The following is a 20,434-nucleotide window of genomic DNA, read 5'->3' as shown; positions in this document are numbered from 1 at the left end:
TTTCTGCCTCATACTGAGCATCATAAATCTCCTCATTCAAACAGCAGTAAACTTCTCTATCTGCCTTATTTCTTTTCACCTGCAGGACAAACCCAAACTACTCTTTTCAGTTTTTTTTAAATGACCAAATAATCACATTTGGTTATATTTGGTTATTGGTTTTATATATGTTGGTTATAAATAAAATATTTCTGTCTTTATGTTGTACATTAATCACAAGCATATAAAATATTATTAAATGGTTCAGAAAAAAACAGATGGTCCTTGTGTCAAAACATTTAATTGACAATATCCTAAAATAAGAATCCAATTTACACCTGAGCAAAGCTTTAGTCACACAAAGTAAGAAAACAACTTGTAAACGTTTCGTAGAATATTTGAATTGGTTTTACTAAATTGCTAAATCGTGGATTTGATGAGTTTTTTTTTAGAAACAGGACATGAGAGTGATGCTTATTAACAGAATCTGATCTGTTCCAGACTTTTTAAACCACAGAAGGTGATTTTGGACAGAAAAATGCTTGGTATAATAATTCTATTACCTGTAAATAACACAGTGGGACGATTTGCTTTAAATTATTGAATCTACCACCAGATAAACCCTGAAGTGTGAAATGTTTTATTGATGTCCTGCATGCGTCTATACAGGTTTTGTCCAGCAGATGGCGCCATGAGATTAAAAATCATAACAACGTGAACTGAATTTCGAAGGAAACCAAAGCAAACAGACAAAACATGAACAGCATGAGGATGACTTTTTAAAGACAAATTTAGGTTTAAAAAATGAAGTTAGACGTTTATTGATCTATTAATGAATCAAACACCTGATGTGACATTTGGACAGTTTGACTCATAAATTCAAGGATTCATTCATTCATTATTTTGAAATACATTCATGTGAAACTCCACACTCTGAGCCCAGTCAAACCCAAAATATAAATGAGTAAAGAAGAAAAATATAACGGAAAATAAACCGAAAACTGAATCAAAAACAAATTCAAGTTTACATGAAGTTAATCTAGAAATTACAGAGCATTTCAGATTCATCTTGTAGTTTCACCCCAAAGCTGAATATCCTGAACATTCCTGCAGAATATTAACACAATGGATCAGCTCACATGTTGAACTGAGTTTGGGCTCCTTCTCTCTTTAGGATTCCTGTTTTTTGTGACAGTGGAGGGAATACTGTGCCTCCATCTTTCCCTCTCCAGGTCTGTTCAACACTTCAGAAATATCCTCATGTTTGTCGTAGGAAGGAAGGAATAAATCAATGATGTTAAATTCAATTAAAAACACAGTGAAACAGCTGCTCTGTCTACATTTCCAACAGAAAACGAGTGAAAGTCTGATGCTGAACACACAGAGCTGCTTTAAGGAGTTTATTACCCTGAGATGAGTTTGTTGTTTCCATCAACTCTTTCTAGAACATTCAGCTGACAATCATCCTCAGAGGAGGAGCAGAAAGCTTCAGTTCTGCTTCACAAACCTCTGGATCACCTCTGATTCTAACTGGGAAGCAGCTGATACACACATCCCAGAGAGGACAGCACACACACATCCTGCTGTTATTCAAGTAAAAACCATCACAGTGAATCAGGCTGAAGCCGACGTGAGGATGAGGAAGGAGAGGAAGACGTCCTGCAGTGATGTGAGCTCAGGATCCATCAGTGTCTTCAGTCCTCACTGATCTGAGCTTCACTTCTTTCTGCAGCAGCTGAACTTTCCACACTTCCCACAATCCTCTGAACTGATCATCTTTAAAAGTCAGAGTCTTGTTTCATGAAATCCTTTAAACAGCTTCTGACTCCACCAAGACTGAAACAAGAAAAACTTCCAGCAGTTCACAAGAAAACACAAAAACTGTTAATGTTTGATTCTCTGGAATGAAAAATAGAAAAATCTCAATTTTTTATCAGAAAAAAAGGCACAAACAACAACAGAAAACCAACTTAAATTCTGCTAAAAAAATTGCTAAAAGTCTAAAAAAGGGTGTGTGTGCGTGCGTGTGTGTGTGTTAAGGAGTGAAAGCTTCTGCTTCTGTTCCTGTAAACTGTTCACCAGGGAGCTGTCGTGAATTCTCAGAGCGTCTCGTCTTTGATCTTGAACCTGCAGTAAGAAGAAAAAACAAAACTTTACTTCTGTTGCTCCACTGCAGAGGTTTTAAAATCCTTTTCCAGTTTATATCAACTGAAAGTTCAACATATTGAACTCTCCAAGTCTTAACTTGAACGCCTGATGATTGATTGATTGATTGATCACATTTGAAGACTTTCCTCCAGTCACCTCCAGAAAAGTTCACAAACACAAATAACTGCTGTTTGAATCAGCTCAAAGAAAGATTATTCTGATATAATCACAGTTAAATACTGTTCTGATGATAATTTTTAATTGACTTTGAAACGTTTGTCCACTGGAGGATCTCAGGAAAAACCAACAAGTCTCCAACTCAAACGACCACCGTGGTCGTTAATTCAGTTTTGGAAAAACAGTTTGAGAAACTGGTTTGAAAACTTTTAAAATTCTGAATCTTCATCTGTAATCTTTCCATCGTCACACAAACCTTTTTGTTTTAATTCCTTTTGTTGAGTAAGTTTCCCTTTGGAATGAGGAAAAAAATGAAAATACTATCATAAAGTGTCTGTTCAGGTGACATGAACACTGAAATCATCCAAAATATATAATCAATTTATAAAGTCAAAAGAAGTGATAAAAAACCTGATGACAGTTCAATGAAGCCAACACTGATATAAAGTTAATTCTTGTTGTTGCAGTTTTAGCTGCTGAATGAAACTCTGACAAATAAACCAAACATCCTCAGTGGGTCCTTTTATATGTTTCATGTATTCTTCAGTTTTTATTGGTTTAAAGTTAAGTTTTGATATGAAAACATTTTTAATGGACAGAAGAGACTTTAAACTTGGTTTATATCAGAGATGAAAACACAGAAACATCACATTTTCTATCAGGAGACAAAATTAAGACGTTTTATTCAATACGTGACATTTGGAGCCGAATGGATGTAAATTAATATAAATTAATTTAATCAAAAAGTATGTTCCACCTTGAAATGAATGTAGTTAGATTATTTAAAGAAGAATAGTAATTAACATTTGGTTCATGAAGGACAAGTTGATTTTCATTCATTCAGTCATGATTTGACAAAGATCTCAGGTCCCCAGAAGCACAGAGCGAGGCCTCATGTGGGCCGAGAGCCACCAGTTGATCATTTCCAACATAGATGGAATTTCGTCTGATGAGATTTTCACTTGTTCTTCATTGAAAGGCAAATTTAAAGTAAATTAACTTACCTTTATTACATCTGGATCCGTTGTGGAAAAGAATCGCAGCAACAGCACCAACAAGAACAACAACAGCTCCCAGAACAATCCAACCGATGGGAAGAGAGTCTGAAACTGAAGACCAAAAGTTCATGCAACATTAAAATGTCTCAGACACAAACATTTTAAGCAGGAGTGTTTAAAAAAAACTGCAAATTCAGAATATTTGAAAAAAAAAGTGCCTCTGAAATAACATTTTACATTTTGTATGACTGAAGTGTTTTATAAAACTCTTTTATCTGTCGTGAAATTTGTTAAAAGCAACATAAACATTAAGATTTTCATATTTCAACTCTTGCCCTGTGTTGAAACAGGACATCAGTCCCTGTGAAGCCTCCACAGATGAAATGATCTGCAGGGAATCGAACCAGTGACCCTGAGCTGTGCTCACCACTGAACCACAGTGACAGAAGGCCTCAGACTCAGAGAGCAGAAGGTGGACATGAAGGTCCAGGGAGTGAAGATGATGCTGGATCTTCCTCAGTCTGGTTCCAGAGACCTGTGTGGATGACCTCTGACCTCTCAGGATGAATCAGATGACCTGGACTCACTCACACTGTGTCAGTCTGTTCCACTCACTGATCTGCTCTCATTCAGTCACATTTCCTCCAACCTTCAGTCTCCATCAGGAGAAACTTCTCCTCAGATCACATCCTGCTCTCCACTCATCAAACATTTACACTCAACTCACTCAAAACTCTTCAGCTTGAAAATGTTGGACTGGAGAAATGATTTCTCCTCCATTTGTCTGGAATTCTATTCAGACTCTGGACTGATGGAGATTTTCCACATGCAGACACTCAGAGAGAGATTCTGCTCTTCTTCTCTCAGATCACTGGATCTTTCAGGATCTGTCACTTCTTCAGTCTGACTGAGTGTTTTTCTGCTCAGAGCTTCATGTTAGAAATGAGCTGCTGAAGCTGAGCTGTGATTGGACGCTCAGACTGGAGACGTTCACTGGAAACTCCACAAGATGGACTCAGAGAGACATTTCTGGACATCATGAAGAGTCATGAGTTTTGGTGACAAATCTACATTTTTGAATCCTGTCAGTGGCAACAAGAGAGGAATAAAACTGTTAAACATGTAACTCACCTTCAATAAACACGTGGATTTTAGCAGAAACTCGATGGTTGATGTCCTTCTGAGTCACTTCACAGTGATAGTAGTCAGTCTTTGTTACAGTGGTTTGGAGGACGATGTCGTAGCTTCCTCCTCTTTCTGTCACTTCAGGTTCTTCAGACTTGATGATGTTTCCAGAATCATCTTTCCAGAAAACTGCAGGTTTAGGAGAAGCTCCTTTGACCAAACACTGCAGCAGAGCTCTGTCTTCAACTTGTTTGAGGTTTGTAATGTACGGCTCTGAAGCTGCTCCTGAAAACAAGAATAATATCAGACATATTAACTCTAGGCTGCTTCATTCTGACTCATCTCAGGTGTTTGAGTATTGACAGTTCAAATAATCTGCAGAAAACTGCAAGATCTGAATATATTAGTGCAACATAACTCCAGTTAATCCATCTGAAGTGTTTCATTAAAAATCTCTTTCTAATTTCCTCAAACTCCACATTTAGTAACAAACTTCCACTGTGAAGACTTTTGAAAACATGAGCAGATTTACACTGAAGAACTTTAAACTCCACAAACATTTCTGTTCACTTTCTTTAGAAAAATCTAAAATCTTCCTCCTGATGGAACTTTTCTCATCAGCTGTTGGTGAATTTTAGTGTTTGAGTCAATTCAAACTCCACCAATCAGGAAGGATTGTCTAAAAGATGAAACATGGTCCTGCAGGGTTTCATCCTGAATCCTCATCAGAGACGTGTTGTGTTGAACGGCTTCCTATTGATCCCAGTTTGAACCTTCTGCTCCAGTTGAGTCCAGAAAGAAGGAGAAACATGAGAAAGAGCTTTGATGAGAGAGAAGCAGCAGCTTTCACTGCAACACAAACACACTGGAGACCTGACTCCCTGACACTCACACTGAAGGACAGCTGGAGGGAAGACAACATCTGGATCTGATACAGTGACCACTGACTGACTGATCAACATCTGGATCTGATACAGTGACCACTGACTGACTGATCAACATCTGAGTGAAACAGAAATCATCTCATTGGTTCTGATTCTTCTTTTAATCTCACATCAGTGAGTTGATAAAAAGTGGAGTTTAATTTGAGGGATTATTGAATCTCAGCTCTCTGAACTGTGAACTGCTTCACTCACTAACATGTCCTGAGAGCTGGATTCACATCAGAGGGAGAATTCATTTCCCTGAAGAGGAAACATGAAAAACTACAAGTTTGAAGGTAAATGTTCAGAATAAAGCAGCAGGTGACCTGAGGGGGAGGAGCTTCACTTCTGGGATTTCTCGGAGTTTTATCTGTTAATTCTGATTCAAACTGATCGTTCAACACATTAAATACAAGTTAAAGTTACAGAGTATAAACTACAAACATTGGGAAAATAAAGCTGACCATCCTCTTAAAACACTCTTCACAGACTCAAACATTAACTTTATTGTTCAGAGGAACAACAGGAACTTTCCTGCCTGCTGCCATCAAACGGGACGATTTTCACTTTAATTCTGGATTTTGGGAAGATTTAAGCTTCAGCATGATGCTGTTAATAGTCCTGTGTTGAGATATTTTTCAGATTTGTTCTGAAAATTTTTAAATATTTGAGCATTTCTGAAGCTATAGAACATTTCAGCAGGTTTCAGAAAATGTTTCATGCTCTAGATCAATACATAGTGATTATTTATCTGTGGAACAGTGTAAATTTATTCTATCTATAAAAAGTAATAAATCTCTGAAGGCTGATCGTCTTTCAGCAGCTTGAAAACTTCCTGAATGTCTTCAAAGGTCTGCTCAGTGAAGAATTAAATCCAAACCAGTGACTGAAGCTGGAAATCAGGGTGTGAAGCTGCAGTCCTGGAGGGTTTTAGCCTGCATCTCTCAGATGATTCCTGACTTCAGAAAACCTGAATCTCATGATTCTGTCTTCATCAAACCTCCTCAAACTGGAAGAGACCTGAAACATGCAGGATGTCGACCCTCCAGTACAACAGTGGACCCTCTGATCTAAACCAGGTTGGAGTCATTTTCGAAACATCATGGTTTCTATTTCAACAGGAACACGACACTTGTTGTCCACCTCATAATTTCTTTGGAAAATTGACCTCTGGATCTAACAGCGAGTGAGGTGAACTGACAAAACTCGACAGTCCAACTCAGTCTTAAACAATGAAATTTTAAAGATTTTCTTTCAAATATTTTCTTAGGGTTAGTGCCAAGGAGCATGAGCTCATTAAGAAGTTGAATCTTTGATCAAACATATTTTCCAAAGTCTAAACAAGTTAGTAAAAACAATTTCAACATCTTTCCTTCAGTGAAGTCTCTTGGTTAAAATCCTTATCAATAACAAGTCTTCCAGGTTGGTATTTTATGTTTACACCCTCCAAAACTGCCACAAAAGACTTTACATTCTGCGTCATTTGTGGAATTTAAATAAAAATGAGAATCTTGTGTGGTTCAGTTTGTCTTCAGACTAAAACAGGATTATTTGATTCTTCTCAGGATTTGAATTGATGTGATACGTTTTCTGAAACTCTTCCTCTGGTCTTGATGCTGCTCAGTAGAACATCTAAAATAATACTGGAACATCTGGAGGCCTGAACGGACCCCTGAGGGACCGCTGGCCACACGTTTAACACCCAACAACACTTTGGTGGCAATAGAAACTCTTCTCTGTTCACAGCAAGCATATTTTATCTCATCACAAAGTAGAAAAACTTCCAGAGAATCTCAGATTTAGTGGAGTAAACCTCCATCAGAATAATCCAGATTCTGGGATGTTTCCTGCTAGTTTTTATTCTCTCAGCAGCTTCTAAAGTTCAGGACAATAACTGTGTGACTCCAGGTGAGATGTCAGGCTGAGTAAAGTGTTTCAAAGCAGGACTCACCTGTGATGTTTCTGGGTTTTAACCTTATAAAACTCGGAGGTTGGATGCGACCTATTTTTTAATGGAAAACTCAATAAAATAAACAAACTGACAATCTTCATCTTCTCTGAGAGCCTCAAGAACTGCGTCTTAAAACCATTTGAAGATCACAAGTTCATCTTTTTAAAAGATAGAATCCGCTTTAAATCACGGGTCACGATAATAAACTGATCGGATTTAATTGAACGATAATAAATATTCATCATCTCACCTGAGAACCTGTCAGAGCCTCTTTAAAAGACTTTTATTGATCCAAATACTGACATTTAAAGTCAAACGTAGATCCAGTTTGAAGAATAAAAACTACCCAGATGAACCACAGAGAGTTAAAGTTAAATAGAAGTAGAAATATAGTTGATAAACCAGAAAGAGTTCGTCCTTGAAGTTGGAGCGGAGCTCTGCTAACTCTCTGAGGAGACACATCTCAGTGACTTTAACCAGACTGACACACACACTGACCAATCACATTCAGGATCCTCACATCAGGACACGCCCACCAACACAAACAGCCAATCAGCATCCTCCAACCACCTTCTTAAACTTAATTAACAAACTTTACATCCCGCCAGCCAATCAGAGGAGGCCATTGGCCAGGTGCGTCATATTGACAGCTGCTTTCATCCAATAGGAGAGCAGAACGATGGAACCAGCCTCAGATTGGAGCAGCTCAGTTTATCTGTCTGACAGAAGAGGAAGATCAGCAAGTTTCCTCTTTTTCACTCAGCAGGACAACAATTTATCACTTTATCTGCTTTTATCCCTGAAAAATGAGACACTTTAATCATGATAAAGGAATAAATCTTTATTCTAATGCCCTGGAAATATTTTTATAAAGAAATTTCAACCTTCCTTTAAAAAATTTAATATTTTATAGTTCACCTATCATCAATATTTATTAACTTCAGAGAGGTTTCTGAAGAGTTGTGTTGTGCTGTGTTTGGAGATGCTATGTCCTGGACTTTCCTAAATATCTCACAGCTGCTTCTCTCTACAGGAGAGAAATTTGGCACAGATATTGAAATCAAGCTAAACATGAAACCCTAAAAGTTTCAGCCTAATGACACACATTATTCCCTATTCAATGCATTTTAAACATGGAACAAGACGTTAACATTGGAAGTATTTTAGCCTCACTCATTAAATTCCTTCAATCAATCACAACAGAGTGAAGAACAAATAAGATAATGTACGCCTCTGAAGCTTCTTCTGAAAACAAGAATAATATCACACATATTAACTCTAGGCTGCTTCATTCTGACTCATCTCAGGTGTTTGAGTATTGACAGTTCAAATAATCTGCAGAAAACTGCAAGATCTGAATATATTAGTGCAACATAACTCCAGTTAATCCATCTGAAGAGTGTTTCATTAAAAATCTCTTTTTAATTTCTTCAAACTCCACATTCAGTAACAAACTTCCACTGTGAAGACTTTTGAAAACATGAGCAGATTTACACTGAAGAACTTTAAACTCCACAAACATTTCTGTTCACTTTCTTTAGAAAAATCTAAAATCTTCCTCCTGATGGAACTTTTCTCATCAGTTGTTGGCGAATTTTAGTGTTTGAGTCGATTCAAACTCCACCAATCAGGAAGGATTGTCTAAAAGATGAAACATGGTCCTGCAGGGTTTCATCCTGAATCCTCATCAGAGACGTGTTGTGTTGAACGGCTTCCTATTGATCCCAGTTTGAACCTTCTGCTCCAGTTGAGTCCAGAAAGAAGGAGAAACATGAGAAAGAGCTTTGATGAGAGAGAAGCAGCAGCTTTCACTGCAACACAAACACACTGGAGACCTGACTCCCTGACACTCACACTGAAGGACAGCTGGAGGGAAGACAACATCTGGATCTGATACAGTGACCACTGACTGACTGATCAACATCTGAGTGAAACAGAAATCATCTCATTGGTTCTGATTCTTCTTTTAATCTCACATCAGTGAGTTGATAAAAAGTGGAGTTTAATTTGAGGGATTATTGAATCTCAGCTCTCTGAACTGTGAACTGCTTCACTCACTAACATGTCCTGAGAGCTGGATTCACATCAGAGGGAGAATTCATTTCCCTGAAGAGGAAACATGAAAAACTACACGTTTGAAGGTAAATGTTTAAGCTAAAGTTACAGAGTTTTAATGTCAAACTGGAAAAATAACTCAGATCTCCCTGATATTGACACTGTTAAAACAATGTTAACAGATTCAAACATTAACTTTATTGTTCAAAGGAGCAGCACAAAGTCTTTCCTGCCTGTTGCCATCAAACTGAATAATCATCACATTTATTTAGGATTTTTGGAAGATCCGAACTTCAGCATGATGCTGTTAATTCCAGGTTTCAATTTATTATTTTTTTTTCTATTTCTTTCTCAGTTTTTCAACATGTTAGTATCTCTAATATCTTGGTACCTTTTAATATGTTTCAGGTAAAAATCCATGTATCTGTTGAATGTTTATTTCTACCATCTGAAAAGAGTCAAAAAAATTAAAAAAGCCTCAAAATATGTTTGCAAATCCTTGATTAATATCTTTGTATTAAAAAGTCTCTTTCCAGGTATTCCAGTGCTCTCTGAAGGCTCATCATCACACAGCGGCTGGAAAAGTTCAAACTTCCTGAATGTTTTCTTGAGGATTTCAGTTCAAATCAGGAGACGACAGCTGAAACAATGGGAACTGAAGGTTCGAAGCTTCTGGTTTCATATTAACCCCCTCTCCCCCCCAAAAAAACACAAAATATATCAATAAATGGAATTTTTGAAAACGGACTCACCAGGAACTGCCACATATATCTCAGTGAAGACTTCATTGTGGATTTCCTCCTGTGTCGCTACACACTGATATTTTCCGCTCTTGGTCACAGTAGCTTGAAGGGAAACCTCAAAGCTCTTGTCTTTCTGTGTGAACGTTGCTTCAGCAGGAAGAACGTTTCCAGAACTGTCCCTCCACTCCACTCTGGGTTTAGGAAAAGCTCCTTCAACGTCACACTGGAGCAGAACTCTATCATTTGTTTTTTCAAAAGCTATGAAGGGTTGTTGAGCTGCTCCTGGAAAAAACACAAACAACAAGTTATTAAGTGAAATTTGAAGTTTTCCTTTAAAGAATTTAAACTGCCTTTCAGCTCTTTTCTACATCATTTTTGCTTCTCACTCAGAATTGGTGTTTTTGAGACTGAAGAGAAGAAAAACATGGGACTAAAGAGCATTGTCTCACTGCTCAGTAAGAAATCATCACACAGAAACCTCAGAAAATATTTTAATCACATTTTAAACAGGATAAAATGAAATCTGAAGTTGACAAACCTTTTTATTCTTCAGTGATTTTCTTTTGTTTGATTTTCCTTCCTGATTCATTGCATTTGATGGTTTAAAAAACTAAAACATTGATACACTTTGCTTTGAAATGTGCATACAACCAGATTTTATTACACTGTAAAAAGTGCTACATCCACAATGTAGATCTAGTATATTTCAAATGCTAGTGATTTACCTTATTTTATTTGTTTTGTCATAAACAGTATCAAAGTACTTTGCCTCTACTTAAAATGCAAAATTATATATATAAGAATGTATTGTAAGTGCTACTGACACATTACATTTGAGTAATTTTGTCCATCTGACTGTTGTGTGAATGAAACATTATAAATTTGAGTTCACATGAAAAATTCATAGTAGTCCTTAAATGAAAAAATTGAGTTGAGGTTGCTGACTACCCATGAAGCTTGGAGGTGGCAGCAGAGGAGGCAGGCTGCAGACAATGCACAGCCGATGCCATCCTCCCTACAGCGCTCATTTCCTTCATGGAAAAAAAAAACCCTGGTAAGTTCAGCAAATATCTAATATTATAATATCTAAGTGATTAGTACTGCTAAACCAATTATTGTGACAACCAGAGCTGAACATGTGATACACTCTCACAATGCCGCAGACAGGCCACCTCACTCTCTTACCGACCCTTCTCACTCCTGGTCCAACATAACGTAAATAAAACTTAACATAAAAATACCCGAAAAACAGCAACAACACATAGAGAAACAATTACTTAACATATCTAAAACAAAAGGAAGCACGATTAAACACAATTTCACACAAAAACACGGCCTGAACGGCCCAAACAGTCCCCTCCCATGATGCCTTGCGGCACCAGACACACAGTCTAATGACATGCACCAGACACACACACAGGCAGCTACGAGTGTGTCCCCAGTCTACGGTAAAAGTCCGCCACAGTGTCATGTATATCCCTCTGTGGGCACGGCAGAGCTTAGGCCCAAACAAATCATCACTAATCACACTAATTTGCTGAATTATATTTTTTATTTTTTATTTTTAGATTGATGTTTTTTTGAATATATCTTTGCAGCCACATTGAGGGTGTGAGATTTGCTGGCTTTTTTTGTTTTTTGTTTTTTTTTTTTTACATTGATTGCCATGATGGTTTGCAAGAGTGTTTACTTCTCTATGTGTGGTTGTGTTTAAGTTGATACATTTTTGGCCATGTTTAAGACAGAGCTACACTTTTAAGAAATAAGTGTTGTGGCAACGCAGCTGAGCCACGACAGTTTCCAGCCAGACTGAGGGAGGGGGAGGATGAAAAGTGTGTGTGCACATGCGCTCACTTGGTTGCCCAGTCGTTTGACTAACTTTTATCGCTGTGCCATCTTTGTTATGTTGAATTTTGTACATTACGGCTATATTTATTCCAGAAGTTGCCAGAAACATTTTAAGAATACATATTTTAAATGTCTTTTCAGCTGATTCTTCACTTGAAATTGTTGCTTCTCCCTAGAAAGTCTATTTCTGTTTGGTGTGCTTTAATGATAACTTTAACAGTATAATTAATTAGTTGAGATGAATGTACTTCTGGTGAATAACCAGAAGTACATTTATGTCTTCTGGGGCAGCTGCGGATTAGTGGGGAGAGCAGACGTCTTAAAATCAAGAGGTTGTGGGTTCGATTCCTGTCTCCCCCTGTCTGCATGTCGCAGCCCCAAGCTATGGCTACAACAACACCACTGCCTTGCGGTCGTCATGGGAGTGACAAAAGCTAAGGAGCCCCCCCCCCAACAGAAAAATCCGGAGCCCTGAAAGCAGTTGGTCCTTGAATTGTGGCACCTTCCGGTAACTCCTGTAGCCAAGTTGGTACCAACCGTATAGGTCTGTCCCTGCCGTTAGATATGACCAGCCAGGCTGAGAAGGGGGATCTGTCCACTGGGCATCTCAGTTCCTCCATAACTTCGTCATTATCTCTCGAGATAAACGGAGCCAACAACATTCATCTCATCTTTTTTAAGTAGAATGAAATTGATTTTATTACTTTATTACTCATACAAATTAAGTTGAGTTAAATCAATACTACTGATAATGTCTAGTTGGATCAATCAAGAAAATTAAGTTTATTCAACTCATAAAAATCCAGTTGATTTAAACCAGTACCACTGCTAAATCCTAGTTAGATAAACTTAATTTTCTTGATAGATCCAATTAGGCATTATCAGTACTATTGATTAAACTCAACTTATTTTTTATGAGCTCATATAAAATAGTACAATCATTTTCATTCTACTTAAAAAAGCCATAAAGTTGACCCAACTTGAAAAGACCAATGCAATCACTTGCCTTATTTTTTATAGGTTAGATGCAGGTTACTTTTTACAGTGCACTACTGTAGATGAAAGGTGAGAAAAATTTGAGAATGCACCGTGACTTCTTTCATGTTAATGCTCCAAAAATCTGAAACTGACCCAGCTATTTTATGTTGACTTTTTTAACATTAAACACAATAATAAACATTATATCCAGCTTATCTGAATTTGACAGATAGATAACTTCATTATTTATATTTTCGGTAACACTTTACTTGAAGCCCCTCTTTATAACACATTATAAGTAGTTATAAACACTAATACATGATCACAATGCTTTATAACTCACTATACAGCAGTATACAGCATAGGATTAAGGTTAGGGTTAGGGTTTGGTCCTGTCATTGTGATCATCTATGAATGTTTATAACTACAGCTACACATGTTATAATGGCATTATAGTGCTTTATGAATGTACTTATAATGTGTTATGCAGGGGGGCTTCAAGTAAAGTGTTACCATATTTTCATTGTTGTTATAGTGCATAGTGTTATAGTGTAAACGTTTGAATTATGTTTATATCATAATTACATGAAAATAGGAATTATAAATTTAGATGTCAGATTCAAAAGAAGACTGTAAGATTCATAGTTATGAAGCTCATTTTTTGAAGTTTTGAGACTCCTTACAAAAAACTTAATCTCAATGGACTGAAACAGTGAAATATATTCATTATTAAAGGATGCAAACTCCAAATATTCTTTTCTTAATTCCAAGTCAGACTGAAGTCATTATAGAGTCTAAATTCGGGAACACTTTACTTAAAGCACCCCTGTATAACACATTATAAGTACATTTATAAAGCATTCTAATGCCATTATAACACGTGTAGCTATAGTTATAAACATTCATAGATGATCACAATGCCAGGACCTAACTCTAACCCTAACCCTAATCCTATGCTGTTTAGTGAGTTATAAAACATTGTGATCATTTATGAGTGTTTATAACTACTTATAATGTGTTATACCGGGTGCTTCAAGTAAAGTGTTACCCTAAATTCAATTCAAGACATGAAGCAAAACCCAGTAAAACCAAAAAACAATGTCAGCATGTTGTCACTTATAATGCAGTCTTTGTCATAAAAATCCACTGAAACCTCAAAAATAAGTATTTCTGATTGACGTATCAATAAATAAAAGTCTTGTGAATCTTTTGTGTATGTTTGTCTTCAGACTAAAACTGGATTCTTCATTTGATTCTTAGGATTTGGATTGATGTGATTCATTTTCTGAAACTCTCCCTCATGCTGATGTTTTGGTGCTGAAGCTGCTCAGCAGAACATCTGCAATGACACTGGAACATCTGGAGGCCTGAACGGACCTCTGACGGGCCACGAGCCACGTCTCGGACACCCAACATTTAATACAACATTATCAAGGTTACAGAAAGACTGTTCTGTTCTCATCAAGTAGATTTTATCTCATTAAAAAGTAAAAAAAAAAAAAAAAAAAAAAAAAAAACTTCCAGAGAATCTGACATTTAGTTGTGTAAACCTCCCCCAGAATGTAGATTCCGGGATGTTTCCTGGTAGTTTTTATTCTCTCGGCAGCTTCTAAAGTTCAGGACAATAACTGTGTGACTCCAGGTGAGATGTCAGGCTGAGTAAAGTGTTTCAAAGCAGGACTCACCTGGGATTTTTCTGGGTATTAAGAGATACTCTGAAAGGAAAAAGAAAACATGTTAGACTTTATTAAATTCATTAAATTCCTTCAATCAATCACAACAGAGTGAAGAACAAATAAGATGAATGTTCTCCATCAAACCTCAGAGAGTTTACTTTATATTGATATAACAGACATTGATCAGTCATCTGTGAGCTTTAGATGATGAAGAAGGTAAAATGATCAGATGTTCAGAAGCAGCAGTGAGCATGGCTGTAATAAGCCCTAACAAGTTAAGATATACTCTGAAAGGAAAAAGAAAGCACATGTTAGACTTTTCATGAACCTGACATTCAGCTCAAACTGAGGGGAAAGAAACACAGAAGAGTTAAACACTTTATTCCACATTCAAAACAGAGACGGTGACATTTCAGCAGCATCTTCATGTATTTCCAGAGGAGACTGGTTCAGGTGAGGAACAGATGGCTTCAGTCAGGAGACACATCTACAGTGGGATCTTTGTTTCTACTCTTTTACTTTTCTTCAAGACTTGTTAACTCTCTACTCATAGTTACAGTTTGAAACATTCACCTGGAAAAGTCTCACTGTCTTTAATGAACCAGGCTGCAATGAATGAACCAGACTTTACTGTCTCCAAGAAGAGAGAGAACCTCTGTATGGACAGTGGACTTCTTTCTTCTTCTGCCGTCTGCATTATTACATCCATCAGTGGTTTGAAAGAGACAAAGAAGCTGAAAACTCATCATTCAGCCTCAAGTGTTGCATTCTGTGGTCCTTCAGCACTGCAGCAGCATGTTCCTCTGACCGGCCAGGGTGCTGAGATCCACTGGAGCAACACAACATGTGCTGACAGGGAACAGAAGGAAGAAGACTGAGAGAGACTGAAGAAGCTGCTGTGAAGGGAACACAGAGCAACCAGCCAGGGAACACTGGACTGATGCAAGGGAACACACTGCTGCTGTGATGAAATGATAAATGCTTACAAAGAAAGGCAAGGAAGCTGTTGCAGAAGAACAGAACAGTTGCAAAAGAAAAACAAAAATGTTGCAAGAGAACAAGATTTAATATGAACAACAGATGCAGCTGCCCAAGTGAACGCGACAACAGGTCCAATAATGGCGGCCGCGGCGGCAACCCCAGCAGCAACCTTCACCATCAAACCACCGGAGCCTTTTGACTTTGCAAAACCCCAGGAGAGGGAAAAGTGGATCAGACGTTTTGAGCGCTTCAGACTGGTGAGTAACCTGAACAACTCCTCAGATGCTAATAGGGCAACAGCCATCAGAACCAGTGGATTCATTCATAACAGCACTTTATGTGCTTGCAGGAAACTGTGAGCACGGTGCACTCCACAATGAGCTTTGAGAGAGAGGCTTGTGGTGGGGCTAAAAGATTTGTCACTGTCAGACAGAATGCAGCTGGACAAAGATCTAACCCTTGCTAAAGTTATCATAATGGCTCAGCAATCTGAAGAAATACAATGTCAGCAATCTGACCTGAGAAGTAAAGTCATCCCAAACAAATCAGCTGTGGATGCCGTGCATGTGAGAAAGGTCAAACAAGTTCAAAAACAAAGAACAAATAATACTTACTAAACGTAACTACAGGCTGACAAGATTGGTGCGGGAATGAAGGAGCAAAGCAGGCTGTACACCAGGCACCGCCCACAGAGCCCCAAGACACTGACGTCAAGCGCCCTCGCTCCGAGGCGCTGACCGTACATGTGTCAGAAACAGTCGTGACATAACGACAGCAAACACACACACGCCGTAAGGCCTCAACAGGGCCCACCCAGCATGCACCAGGGTTCACCACTGCAGCCTGTATTCTCCAAGGGAAAACACAGCAGGCAGCGAGGCCAATCAGGTCGTCTAAGCGACAGGAACCCTGTCCCTGCTTAAGATCGACAGAGCCACCGAGTCCGTGCACATATCCATGAGATATGACCTCACAAAGGTGGACGCTGAAGACCAGGAGGCAGCCTGACAGATGTCACCCAGAGTGACCCCTCTGCACAGAGCCACAGATGCGGAAACTCCACATGTGGAGTGGGCCTGGATCACTGCCGGCGGAGGACAGTTCCGTGCCTCGTAAGCCGCAGCAATAGCACCACCAACCCAGTGGGCAAGGCGCTGGGACAACAGCAGGGCACCACCATGCCCCCTGGCCCCAAACCCCACAAACAGCTGGTCCATAGCCCAGAAGCCAGCTGTGCCCTCCACGTAGCAACGCAAAGCCCTGACCAGACACAGCAACCACAGCCACGCCTCGTCCACTGACGAGCCCGGCGGAGTGTCAAGTGCCCTGATAAGTATTATTTATGACCGAAAGTCCGAGGTAATCACCTTGGCCTGAAAAGCTGAATTGGGCCAGAGAAGAACCAGTCCGCCATCCTGACTGAACGATAAGCAGGAGGGATGGACCAAAAGGGCGCACAAATCACCGATTCATTTGGCCAAGGCCAAAGCCAAAAGGAGGACAGCCTTGAAAGACAGAAAACAGACGTCCGTCTGTTCCAGAGGCTCAAACGGAGGTCCCCCCAGACCCTCCAACACAGTGTGGAGGTTCCAAGGGAGAACCACATGTCTAGGGGAAGGCCTCAGCCTGCACGCACCCCGTAGGAACCAGCGGATGGCTGCGCGCTGAAAAGCGGCCGAAGCCCTCCTGACCCGTCGTGATGGCAGACGCAAACACCTCAAGGGTGGATGCAGACCGGCCAGTATCCAAGAGTCTACTTGCATTATAATGTTCTAATGCATTATATTTTCGAATGTGTGGGAAAAGATACTGCAGGTAAGGACTCTACTGCCAGAGAGTTAGAATGGATGTGTTGTTGTGAACAGCTCATTAAACCCAAACTCCGTGAAACCCAAAGCAGCAGCCATTTTTGTAGAAAGAACCAAACACAACAGAAGCTGATGGAGGAAATACAAAGGCTCTGAAGCTGAAGTCAATAGTTTGGAGAAGAGAGAGTAAAACTGCTCTGAAGGAACAGAAAATGACTAAAACTGTTTCCTCATGACCTTCAGTCAGGTCTCAACAAGCTCCTGATGGTTTCCTGTCCAGAGGACAGAACCAACACATCAGGAACTGTGGGGAACTGATCTGTCAGCTGAGAACCAGTCAGGAGAATTTAACTGAGCTCAAATCAAACTGTTATTTGTTGGAACTTTGATAACTGAGGCCAGAAACTGTTTGAAGGAGGAAACATGGAGTTTCTCCTGGATGTGTTTCTCTTTCTGACCTGAGTCCACCTGAGACACTTGAACCAGTCACTTCTGGAAATACAAAGCTGTCTGTCACCGTCTGAATGAGGACACTCACCAACAATCAGCTCATACTGGGCTCGTCTTCGGGGCTCATGAAAGGGAAAATAGCAGGTGTAATTCCCGCTATCTGTCACCTGGGTTTTTGTGATCACTATGGAGGCGTTACCGACTGCCAGCTGCTCGGGGAAATGAAACACCCGATCTTTAAAGTGATCATCCTGACCCGGAAGGCGGTCTCCGTCGGATCTGCCTCTATCGTAGACAAACACCTCATGCCCGCTGCTGCCGTCTGTCTTCCAGTCGAACACGTCTTCTGCAATATTTCTACCATCCAGAGCACAAGATAAAAGAGCATCTTGGTCTTCTTTGACGATCTTCCTGATGACCTCTGACCCTGGAAGAGAAAAAGGAAGAAGAGGTGAAGTGAATAACTGAAAATGAAGCTCCGCTTCCTCCAAACCACTCGTCTGTACAGCCCATTCCTGATCTGTGCTGATACTCTTTGAGTTCCTGAGGGTGGAGAGGGAGAATCGTCTCGGACGTGTATCCGCACGACGAGTCAATCAATGAATCCCACACTTTCTCCATTTGGGTGCTGCAACCCATTTATTTCCTTTGGCGCACATAAATCCACTGTTTACGGGTGACAGTTGGAGCAGGAAAGCTCTCCCATGTTCCACTTCCATAAGTCGGACAAACACGATCCACATGCCGATTAGACACGGTCAAAAGACTGTCAGCCGTCCCTCTCGACACACCTGCAGCTCATCACCTGTGCTCTCCTGATATACCTTCAGCCCTCCTGCTCCCCCTGGTGGTCAATCAAAGAAATGATAAATGGCTCCTACATCATCTTTAAATGAATTCTCAGTGTCATGAATGGTGTCAGTCAGAGAACAGCTCAGGGAGAACATGGAAACTCCACACAGAAAGTCTGAAACCAGACAAATCACTGTTAAAACATTCAGCCTCGTTTCTCCCCGGGTCTAAACTCATGTTTGACCCGTTGCAGTTGTTGGAGACCTGCAGTGTTTGGACTTCACTCTCTTCAGCTGCTGCAGAAACAACCTTGAAACACGTCTCCTCTTTTATATGAAACAAATTGGGTGTCTGTCTGTTTGTATGTGTGTGTGTGTGTGTGTGTGTGTGTGTGTGTGTGTGTGTGTGTGTGTGTGTGTGTGTGTGTGTGTGTGTGTGTGTGTGTCCAGGTGTGTCTGGCCTCAGTCAATGGCCAGACAGACCTGGATTAATCAGTTCATCCTATCATGAAAGACAGGAAATAAAGGTGCTGTCTGAACTTCAGGAAGTAATGGAGCCGTGCATATAGCCAATATTTTATACCAATATTCAAAACAAATAAACTGAAGTAAGAAATCATACAATCAAGAGGAGACAAATAAAAGATGGAAAAAGTGAGAGGAAAGAAGACAAATGAACTTTTAGGCACCGTGTGGCTGCTGAACAGGTGATCTGTCTCCACCTGAAGATGTGGAGAGAAAAACCACTCCAGCAGGTAGAACCACAAAACAGAAAAACAGAAGTTGGTCCTGAGTGAAGGAAGAAACTCAGAACAACAACAACTTAGAATAATAAAGTCTTACTCAATAAAAGCTGGAAATCATTAACAGCGTCACGCGAGTTGATGCAATAAAAATGAATTGATTCTCATCAGGGGTCATTTCATATCAGAGAATCCAAATGGGTCAAAGACAAACAGGAAATGTTTTACTATGAAAAAGCAACAGAAATGTGGGAGAGCTTCAAGGAAGTGCAAACTTAATAAAATCCTTCAAAACTGTTGCTTTAAATCTGAATCCTGACATGTAATCCACATTTTATCCGCTTGGTTTATTTAATATTTGGAACACTTTCTGACATGAGTCATAAATCTGAATATTCAGGTGAGAAATGACCTGATTGGTGTTTTTCTCTCTTCAGTCCTCGTTGTTCCAAGCTGATGTGCTGCAGGTCTGGATTCTAAAGTCAATCTGTTCATGTCAAGTCAAAGAGCTGCAGACTGGAAAGAGGACGCAGCATTTACTGAGCGCACAGCAGCAAACAGGAGGAAGGACTGATGCAGGATGAAGCCTTCATGTTAAACTGTGGCTCCTCTCATCAGCTGCGCAGTAAACTGAGGAGAATCCAGTGGAGCTGAAGACACAGAGGCTTTTCTTACCGGTCTGATGGCTGAACGCAGCTCCGGAGCAGATGAGCAGACAGAGGCAGAGAGCTGGCAGCAGGTCCATGGCTGCAGCAGTCTGAGGATCCTCTGCTCTGTTAAAGGAGGAGTCTGATTCCAACACTTTCACTTTCATCCAGGAAGTCCTGCAATCACATTACACTCTTATGCTTGTTGTCAATTTTTAATTTCTATAATATATTTATGTATTTCATAGCTTTATCAGCTTTAATTACATGTCAATAATAGTTTCACTGTCAGTGTCAGTTTAAATCAACATGATATGAGCTAAACAGACTCAGTTCAACTATCGAAAGAAACAATTAGAACAGACTGAAATACATTAAGCTGACCCAAATAAAGTGATTGAAAACAATGTTTA

General features: G+C 39.6%; 1 protein-coding gene across 1 annotated transcript; it reads right to left on the bottom strand.

The window, feature by feature from the left end:
- Positions 1-735: 735 nt before the first annotated feature.
- LOC115388604 (V-set domain-containing T-cell activation inhibitor 1-like) lies at positions 736-20,146 on the bottom strand. Its single transcript, XM_030091803.1, has 7 exons — positions 20,050-20,146; positions 17,929-18,267; positions 14,611-14,640; positions 10,109-10,381; positions 4,434-4,712; positions 3,309-3,413; positions 736-2,106 (listed from the first exon to the last, which is right to left on the bottom strand). Exons 1-7 carry the CDS (start codon positions 20,117-20,119, stop codon positions 2,015-2,017), a joined length of 1,188 nt encoding a protein of 395 aa, XP_029947663.1. The 5' UTR covers positions 20,120-20,146; the 3' UTR covers positions 736-2,014.
- Positions 20,147-20,434: the final 288 nt, after the last annotated feature.

The sequence above is a fragment of the Salarias fasciatus genome, chromosome 5 (assembly GCF_902148845.1).
Source record: "Salarias fasciatus chromosome 5, fSalaFa1.1, whole genome shotgun sequence".
Classification (NCBI taxonomy): Eukaryota; Metazoa; Chordata; class Actinopteri; order Blenniiformes; family Blenniidae; genus Salarias; species Salarias fasciatus.
Note: the sequence above shows the minus strand (reverse complement) of the source record. Positions and strands in the feature narration are given on the sequence as shown.